The sequence below is a fragment of the Rhamphochromis sp. 'chilingali' genome (assembly GCF_963969265.1).
Source record: "Rhamphochromis sp. 'chilingali' genome assembly, chromosome: 7".
In the NCBI taxonomy this organism is placed as follows: domain Eukaryota; kingdom Metazoa; phylum Chordata; class Actinopteri; order Cichliformes; family Cichlidae; genus Rhamphochromis; species Rhamphochromis sp. 'chilingali'.
The window spans coordinates 28,256,648-28,266,701 of NC_137934.1; the positions used below are offsets into that span (position 1 = coordinate 28,256,648).

General features: G+C 39.7%; 1 protein-coding gene across 2 annotated transcripts; it reads left to right on the top strand.

The window, feature by feature from the left end:
- The first annotated feature begins 1,170 nt into the window (after positions 1-1,170).
- LOC308399366 (MARVEL domain-containing protein 3) lies at positions 1,171-9,609 on the top strand. 2 transcript variants are annotated; one of them, XM_080886599.1, is made up of 4 exons: positions 1,171-1,394; positions 1,797-1,893; positions 6,882-6,994; positions 8,110-9,609. In XM_080886599.1, exons 2-4 carry the CDS (start codon positions 1,802-1,804, stop codon positions 8,766-8,768), a joined length of 864 nt encoding a protein of 287 aa, XP_080742725.1. In that variant the 5' UTR covers positions 1,171-1,394; positions 1,797-1,801; the 3' UTR covers positions 8,769-9,609. The 2 variants fall into 2 exon arrangements, with proteins under 2 accessions (XP_080742725.1, XP_080742724.1); XM_080886598.1 differs by having other exon boundaries at positions 1,172-1,394; positions 1,800-1,893.
- Positions 9,610-10,054: the final 445 nt, after the last annotated feature.

Genomic DNA, 10,054 nt, shown 5'->3' on the forward strand with positions numbered 1-10,054 from the left:
ACATTTTGGGGCATGTATTCTGTATTCTGTAATGGAATACATTTTAAAAGTAACCTTCCCAACACTGTATATTAGGAAAAACTCTGAAACTGCTCCACCAGCATCAACTCACGCACTGCTGCAAAATTGGTATTCTTGATACGGACATGTGGACACTGTTCAATCATATGAAGTGCAGATGTTTTGAAACTGTGATTCAAAACAGCCATCTTACCATGACTAATTGAGGCTTTGTTCATATGGGAACCTGGATGACCTTCAGGCCTATGAAAAATGACCTGGTGCTGTCAGCATGTAGCTGGCCACTGAACCCTTTCATGCTGAAAATGAAAATGCAGGACAGAAAACATGATAAAACCAAACAATTAGACAAAAACTAAACAAACCACAAATAGAAAATGGTGCATAAAGAAGATGTGTGTCTGAGTGTGTGCGTGTATGTGATACTCAATCATGTGTGATAAAAAGCATCCTATTATTAAGATATGAAAAGAGGTTGTCAATGCTTTCAATTCAATTACAGCAGGTGAGGCAAATTCAGAGACAACACTGTGTTAAAAACAGTCCTCTGGCCACTAACTAAATTCTTTGAATTCTTTCACACTTGCTCAGCTGGAAATGCAACTGAGTTAGAGCTTCATTGGTGCTTCATGATCATTCTTGAAACCTTGTACTAAGGTTATACCCGTGTCAAAGCCTGAAACAATAAATGCTAAAGTTTGAATTATTATTTTAGGTGTAAAATGAAGATATTAGGAGAAAAATCAAGAAATCAGAACGCACACACCACATTTTAGGGCCACAATATGACACTTTCTGATTTTCTATTTATTTTTAAATGTTTTATTACTAAAAGATGATGAAAACAATGGTGTGTGAGAACACAGTGATATTTTTAAATGGTAAGCAAAGTTAAATTGCCCACATAGTCTACGCTTAATTCAAACTGTGTAAATAACTGTTGCAAAAGTGCCTTTATTTCTTTTTTGTGCATTATAATGTATAGTCTGATATCTTGTGCAGTGTAAAAACAGATCGTTTAGTGCCCCCTTCTGGCAGATCTACGTACGTACACGTAGATGGAGACGACAGCTTTTGGCCAATGGTGTGCCGCTCGACGTCACCGCTGCAGCGTGCTGGTAATGAAAGGCCAACAACACCCCCTCAAACAGTGAGTAAACAGAGGCTTCTGTGGCGTGAGAGACGGGACTGACGGCGCACGAAGCTCGTAGTAGCTTTGACCTCATACCAGAAACTCTTCTGTTCACCTGTTAGTTCCTCTTCCGCCTCGTAGGGTGGAGTTGTTGCTACCTGGATTCTGACAGCAGACAGAATAACTATATTTGGATTCAGTAATGCTGTTTCAGTCTGAAGTGTTTTTTATCGACATTACAGTAAGTTTGTCTTTGATAACGCTAATTGAATCAGACATTTTGGCTACTTTGCTGACGTATCGCACAAGCTTGGCTTTGGTTTGGAAGTAGTACCTGCTCTTCGGGTGCTTGACGGGAAATTTAAGCTTTCATGTAAAATTACACGCTTTCTCAGCCTAGTTTTCATTTGTTAGTAGTTTTCATAATTTTCACTTTGGGGGGACTCTACGTCAGTTGTAGGCTATATTTCCATGCCAACAGGAGCTAAAACATTAAAGCGTTTTCTTTTTGTTCTTTTCTTTTTCCTGTTAAAGAAGATAAATAAAAACCTCTAGAGTCATACGTTTCATCCTGTAGTATGCGGGACAGTTTTCGTGCTTTTCAAACGTCGTTTTTGTGTTTAAGTGTGCCACTTTCCGTCAGCAGGAATGAGCCAGCAGCCGCGATCAAACCGGGGGCACCGGGAGAGGAACGGAGACCACCGGCAGCACAATGGCGACCGGTCAACACCATCCAACAGGTGCGCACTGCGTTCACCGTTGTTTTAAACCCAGACTGTGAAGTGAGGGCGACTGGGGCAGTTGTCTCACCATGTAATTCCTCAGATCAGAAACTAAATACACTTATTCCGCACACCCTCATTAGGATTCTCTCTGACCGTGGAAGAAGCGCAGGTACTTCATTTCTGCAGAAATTCCCAAGGACAAAACAAGTTTTCAGATAAGGGAGATGCTTTTTGAATGCACAGTGTTTTTTTCCTCCCTAAATCTGGATTTAAATCTCCATCAGTAGTACTTTAGAGAACAACCATGTTGACATAGGTGTTGCTGGGTAAAAGATTGTAAACATGGACGGCATATCAGGGACACCTTGTTTGTCTGTATTGACATTTAAAAATTAAAATACTTGTTTGTATCAAACATCACGTTTTACATGTGTTAAAACAGTATCAGCCTACATACTGACATACACAAAATAAATGTCACTCTCGCTCCATATTTATCAAGCAATATAACATACAGATGAGGATAACATTATTAACCCCCCTCTATCAGTGTTTTTTTTTTTTTTTTAATGGAGTGAATTTTCAACACAGCATTTTTAAACATACTAGATTTCTTGAGAAAGCATAGATTATACCTATTTGTGACACACGGTCACATAATTATCTCAAGAAACAAAACAACAATAACCAGGGTCAATATTGTTTGCCCCCTGAAACACTGACCTTTGAACTGCAGCACAAACCTCTGCTGTGCAATGATGTGCTTTAACTGTATAATTCTCAAAACATATAAAATCATTAAAACTGAGACTTACTGTCCACTTTAAACTTCAGCCAGAGTGTGAGTTGTAAGCATAGTGCAAAAAACAAAAGAAATCAGTTTAAACTTGAGGGGAAAAAAGTGAATGTTCAGTAAGGAGCAGATGGATTTACAAAGTTATCACAGTGTTTCCAAGTGTCAAGAATGCAGTGAAAAATATGAAATTCAGAGAGAGCCACACAGTACAGAACAAGCCTGGCAGAGGTATGAAGTGAGCGACTTCAAAGACTCTGGAAGAAAAAATAGTGAGAGATCTGTGTGAAGGGCTCGGAACAACTGCCAACACTAGTAAAAGACTAGTAAAGACCAAGCTGGGAATTTTAAGCTCAAAGAAGACGATCAGTAGAACCCTGCAGCGGAATGGACTGGCAGGTTGCAGATCAAGAAAAACTAAACTTCTGCAGAAGATACACCTTTAAGCCAGACTGAAGTATGCTGGGGAAACCTGATGAAAGAAAGATAAAGATGGCATAAAACCCAAAGAATCACAGTGGTGCAAGTGTTAAGCTGTGGGGATGCTTCGGTGCATCTGGAACTGGGAGTCTAGTCAAGGTGGAAGGAATCATGAGGAAAGAAGGATATAATGAAAATTTCCAAAGAAATCCTCAAACATCAACAAAACTGGATCTGGGTCGTGGCTTTGTTCTCTAACACAACATCGACCCACTACTGTGAAGATCTACCTCCGGAAGACTCAAGTGAATGTTACTGACTGGCCTGCATAAAGCCCTGAGTTGAATCTAATTGAAAATCTGTGTGGTGAACTGAAGACCAACAAATCTGGAAGAGCTTGAGAGATTCACCAATAAAGAATGAGCTGGGATGGCTCAGCAGACTGAAGAAGCTTCTCGGATGAGAGGTGAAACGTCTTCAAGCAACTTAAAGAAGTCCAGATGCTTTTCTTTCCAAGCTCCTTAGACTACTACAAACAACTGCATGCTGTTATCTAGCAAAAAGGAAATGACTGAAATGACTGATATGACTGATAGTACCAAGGGGAGCTAATAATTTTGATCCTGGTACGTTTTGTATTTTTGTGAAATAAATCTTTCTGTATTTCTATTTAAAATATTGCAAGTGTTCCAAATAAAACCAGGATGTTTGGAAAAACTCTTTCAAAATTCCTTTCTCTTTTTAACAGCACTTGGGAAATTCTTAAACAAAAAAAAAGACATTTTCATAATAATTCTTGTATTTGTACAGACAGAAAATATCCCTTTGACTCTTTTGCTTTTGAATAGACATGTAAAGATGTCCATTTAAATTAAATTATGAGATGTTATTGTAATAATTTGATTATTCACTTGTTTAATGTTTGTTTTTTTGGGGGGGGTTAAGCGTTACAATTGTGACCCTCAGACTTCTTGCGTCAAAATGAATGTTGTAGTCTTGTCCTTATTAGTGAAAAAATGTAAGCTGTACTGTTAGCACAATTATTTACATGTCTTTTCATCAAAAGATAACATGTAGCCTGTGAGTAATGAAGGACACTGTAGAAAAAGTTGCAGCTGCCCTCAGTCTTTTCTACTTCTACCACTATGAATGTGGCAAGGGGAGCCCCAGAAGCAACAGAGGATTGATATTTTGTTGTACGTCTGCACAAATATTTAACAACAACAAAAAAATCATAAAAACGTTTTTGTTTTTTTTTGTTGTTTTTTTTTATAACCAGCTCAGAAACATTCAAACTGACCTTAATAGGAAACTGGACAAGCTTAGACGTGTTCATTCTGAAGTTTGGAAACGTTTTGTTTAAAATGACTTTAACCCACTTTTCCAAACTTTGTTGAGCCCAGTCCAAGAACTTGAAAGAATTTTTCTTTTGGTCATGGACCAGACTTTATTAATCCCTATGGGCTCTACTGTGAGTTAGAGTTTGCAGTCTTGTTATAATTGATGAATCTTTTGCTTCTGGTTACATCAGAGTACAACCCAATGCTGCTCTCAATTCTCACTTGCTGGTTTCATTACAGTATATTATTGTATTAGTAAAGCAATCCCCAATTTACTCATGGTTCAAGCCTCAGAGATGTAAGGTTTTCAGAGGAACACTGACTTGTAATTCATTATTGTTATATTGCTTTGTTCCTTTTTTTTTCTGAGTACTTTGTCCACTGGTGCCATAAAAATCTGAATTCCAGTACTGAATCCAGAGTTCATATTTGGCAGTGTATCAGGACTTGTTTTCAGAATCTTTATTGTCATTGTCACAGGTACAACGAAATTAAAAATGGTCCCCGATCATTGCATCATCCCTAACGATATCAACATATAAATAAAACAAAATTCAATAATAAAATAAATGGAATACTTAAAGTGCTAATAAGAAGTATCAACAAACATTCACATACATTCCCACATACATGCTTCAGTCAGCACACAGATTAATACAAGAGTGGCGTGATTGGCATTTTTTTTGTAGCAGTATTTTTTTTTTTTTTGTTGCAGTTGGATAAAAGCTGTTTGAGCCTATTAGTCCTTACACTGATTGCTCTGTACCGTCTGCCTGAGGGCAACAGTTCAAACAGGGAGTGGCCAGGATGTGAGGTATCTTTTATGATGTTTTGGGCTTTTTTAAGACAGCGGGTGTAAATCTTCCAGTGTGGGGAGAGGGCAGCCAGTGATCTTTTGGGCAGTGTTAATGATCCCTTGGAGTGCTTTCCTCTGAGCCACTGTGCAGCTAGTGTACCAGATGCATATGCAATAGGTTAGAACACTCTCAATGGTGGCTCTGTAGAAGGACACCAGCAATCTCTGTATGATGTTATTCCTCCTGAGAATTCTCTGGAAGTACAGTCTCTGTTGGGCCTTTCTCAGCAGCTCGGAGGTGTTCGCACTCCAGGAAAGGTTCTCCTCTATGTTGACTCCCAGGAAGCGGAAGCTTGCCACCCTTTCTACACAGTCCCTATTAATGAATAGTGGTTGGGTCTCTGCCTTTTTCCTTCTGAAGTCTATTATGAGTTCTTTGGTTTTTGAAGTGTTGAGGAGGAGGTTATTGGCCTTACACGATAATGACAGCTGCTCCACCTTGTCTCTGTATGCAGACTCGTCATCCCTGGAAATGAGCCCCACCACGGTGGTGTCGTCTGCAAATTTCACAAAGAGGTTGCTCTGGTGGAGAGGAGTGCAGTCGTGTGTGTAGAGAGAGTAGAGCAGTGGACTAAGCACACAGCCCTGGGGTGAGCCAGTGCTGAGATTTAGGGCTGAGGATGTGTGATGCCAACTCTGACTCTCTGTCTACGGCCCGAGAGGAAGCTGTTGATCCACATGCAGGTGTTGTAAAGAAGCCCCAGGTCTTATAGCTTGGCCACCAGTTTGTGTGGAAGGATGATGTTAAAAGCTGAGCAGTAATCCACGAAAAGCATTCGCACATAGCTCCCATGCTCTTCCAGTTGTGTTACGGCAGCATGGAGTGCTGTGGCTACAGCGTCTTCTGTGGACCGGTTTGCTCTGTAGGCAAACTGGTGAGGATCCAGGCTGCAGGGCAGGGCTGCTGTGATGTGTTTTACCATTGTTTCTCACTTATCTTTCTAATTACTGCCTTTTCACAGTAGTTGTCAAATTGTGATTCACTCTATTTTAGTATAGAAAAGATTTATATTATTGTTATACTTGGAGACTATTAAAAAATAACAATAATTATTAACAATTAGTCTTGTTCTCAGAAGCAGCTCGGAAGGAAATTTGGTACCTGGCTGACATCCCTGAGTCTAGTTCTGCTCAAAGTTTCTTCCTATTAAAAGGGAGTTTTCCTTCCCACTGTCGCCAAAGTACTTTCTCATAGGGGGGTCATATGGTTGTTGCGTTTTTCTCTGCATGTATTATTGTAGGGTCTACCTAACAATATAAAGCACTTTGGAGCAACTGTTGTTGTGAATTGGGGGTGTATAAATAAAACTGAATTGAAATTAAATTAAATGAGGAAACTACATGCTGTAGAAAGGTCTGTTGAAAGCTCCAAAATAGCATTAAAAGCACCTTGTTTTAAATTCATTTTGTCAGTAGGGAAAATATTCTATTTCTGCAGTTAACCATGTTTATAATTTTGTTATGACATTTAAAATGTCTGAAAAATGGACTCAGGCGGAAAAAGGCTAAAAACACATGTTCCTGTCTCATTGGCCTTTCTGTCAGTGTTTCAGATTAGTTGGTTGATGATTTCCTTCATTGTTATCTTTTTCAGGTCCTCCTCATCACCCCCATATTACCCCCGAGAAGCTGACTCACATCCAAGTCATGCACGGGAACGAGTGAATCACAGTGACTCCAAATGGAACTACATTTGCTCCAGAAGAGGTAGGTCAGGATGTCCAGTACTGTGCAAAAGCCTCAACTCTTTATAGTTTGCTTGGAAAAAACAACAGTGATTTATTGAAACATGTCCAGAAGTGTATATGGAAATACAGTATATAAGACGAAACCAGTTTGTACAAATCTAATGAGCTTGAAAGTCAATATTTTGTTGAGCACAAATATTGACCATTATATACTATTATATGTCTGTAAAATTGTAACCAAATTTGTAATAGATTGAACTAAAGAAATGGTTTCTTTCTATAAAAAGCATTCCTGTGGTATGTTAATGTCCAACTTAACCCCCCCACCCCCAAAACCAACAACTTTGAAATACCTTCCAAAAGCCCCTGGAAACTATTGCCCAAGAGCACTTTAACCTCCTAAGACCTGAACAAAGAATGACGTGATTTTTTTTTTTTTTTTTTCTGAGAAAAATGAGATCCACATATCAGGACATTCGTAGTATAACGTCCCCGTATGTGGATATCAGGCCCTTGTAGAGCAAAATTTAGTATTTTGGTCGAGACAACCCAAAGTGTGATGTCCACGTATGTGGATGCCAGGTTAAACATTTAGAGAAAGTCTGGCTTCTTGGAAGCAAAGTATGACGAAATGAGGAGTTGCTCAAGAGCTCTGCACAGTACTGTATGTGTGAAATAAAACTGTAGCGTCTAATGGCGGCCTTGAGTTTCAGTGTACTTCATTCTTTCTATGAAAACTGCACTGACCGGTTTTCATGTGTTTACTCAACTTTGTTTTCAGAGGTTAGGCAGAGGAACACTATTCTGGGAAGCTGGGAACTTGAAATCAGAGCCTCACAGATTAGTTTTCTCCTGTGAGAACACTAATAAAGACCTCAAATGTACAGCTGAAGTTAAGTCTCAAGTCAAATAAAGTCTAAGTGCCACCATTATAGTTCTCTGAAGCCCATTTGATGCATAACAGCTTATTGATTTTAGATCAAAAATTTCAGTACTCGGGAGAAAAAATCAGGAAGCTAAAAAGTTCAAATGTCAATAACTAGAAGTACAAGTAAGAAGAAGAATAAAAGCAAGTATGAAAGATTGATTTTTCTGTAAAATGAACTCAAATGCCTGTTCTGTGTGCTGACAAAGGTATCATCCTGATCTGCGCTGTGCTGACCAACGCCCTGGTCCTCATCTGTGTGGTCGCAGCTCAGATGGTTACGTCGGGAATGTCCTCGGCAGCCAGCATGGGCGGCTTCAACCTCAACTCCAACATCAACTTTGAGGGTACTGAGCTGCAGAAGCTACGAGAACTAGACATGCAGTATAACCAAATGAGGGCACCAAGCATCTATGGCGGCATCCCCTTCAGCCTCACCTTTGGAATAGTCTCACTGCTGTTTGTGGTGTCTGGGAACAAACCCCCCCACCGGATGTCGCGAAAGCTCCTGTTTGGAGCGCTGGTCTTTCAGGCGGTGGGCGCAGTGGTGTATGTGGTGGCTGTCGGCCTCTACCTGCACTTCATGATCAAAGTCAACTCCACAGATGTGTGCAAGCAGCGGGAGATTCTGTATTCGCGGAACGGCTACACCTGGATGAACTGTAACGTGAGTGGGGCCGATGCAGCTGTGGCTCTGTTCGGACTCATCACCGCCATTCTGTACATTGCTGGCACAGTGCTCACTTTCCAGACCATTCAGCACGTGAAGCGTTACCTACAGGAACAAAAGCGGCGGGAAGAGGAGAAAAAGCAGGATCGGAACAACCCACAGAGGGCTCCGCTGTGGGCCGAGACCACATCTGTGTGAGGGAGACTTGTGTACTGTGGTTAAGGGGACACTTTAGTTTCTGCTACAATGACATCTGAACTGATTCAAAGAGGATTGGCTCCAAATGTGTAAGACTGACAGACGGATCACAGGAAACATTTAAACTTACAACTCTTCATCGTCTCCACATGGACACAGCTACTTTGTAGTATAAACTACTTCTGTGTTACTGCCCAAAAGTGACTGTGGATCAGGGGACATAAACAGTACAGTGAGGTAGCACTAATGTGCTGCTGTGGCTTAGTTGGATAAAAAAAAAAAGAAAAATCTTGCATAGCTAGAATACATTTGGGATTAAAACAGTACAGTTGAACACTAAAACTAATGTATGACAACTAAACCTGCCTAGTACTTAGTGAATTTAATGTCGTTCCCTCAGGCACTGTAATACATGGATGAATATTAAAGCTTTTCCACTTATGGAGAGAACTAGAAAATAAAGTGAAGACTCAGCCATCATTCATCAGCCCCACATATTGTTAGTTAGCTCAGAAAATGAAATGTATTATGTTGGCTTTTTATGCACATTCCCTCTCATTTTTGTCAATTTTTATGTAGAAGTTTTTGTATGTGTCTTTTTTACAAAAAAAAAAAAAAAAAAAAATCTTCTATCCAAATGTAACTTTGTTCTCAAATGTGTCAGTTATCTCAGGTAATGCTGAACATGACCGGCTTGTGTAAGTTAAATCGCTGAGTAAATCTTCAAATGGCCTGTTTTACTGTTGGAGATAGTTTTCTAATAGTAACATGTACACTGCTTAATGTTTTTTTTTTCTACCAGTTTGCAGCATTTTATCTACTGTAATTAAACAGACTATGATTCCATTTAAAAGCTGGATCGACTGTCATTAGGGGGCAACAGAAGTCTGAGCGCCTGTTCTGCTGTTTGTGTTCCCCTGTTCTGTGCCAGCCATGACATCACTGCTGTCACACAGTGGAGCGCACACATACAAAAGGACAGCAGTGATGTAACTGCACTGACAACACAAACTTGTCAAAATTCCCCAGAGTGATAAAATGACCTGACTTCTAAATTTACCATTTTAGACAGCCTGATCATCACAGCAGCACTAACAAATTTCTTCTTTTGGTTATGCTCTTTTAAGTTTGGATATTCTGGTTGCTCAGCTCTGCCAACATACCTGTTTTAAGATAATAATAATGATGATGATAATAATAATAATAATAAGGCTGCAGATAACTTATTTTAAATATCAGACTGAAATAATTAGCTGACAGGAAACTGATGGACAAGCAAATGTTCT

What these genes read in the sequence shown, in the direction of transcription:
- LOC308399366 (XM_080886599.1), top strand. Translation starts at nt 1,802, where the DNA reads ATGAGCCAGCAGCCGCGATCAAACCGGGGGCACCGGGAGAGGAACGGA. An exon ending in CGGTCAACACCATCCAACAG is followed by an intron (nt 1,894 to 6,881) that starts GTGCGCACTGCG and finishes TATCTTTTTCAG; the next exon opens with GTCCTCCTCATCACCCCCAT. An exon ending in CTACATTTGCTCCAGAAGAG is followed by an intron (nt 6,995 to 8,109) that starts GTAGGTCAGGAT and finishes GTGCTGACAAAG; the next exon opens with GTATCATCCTGATCTGCGCT.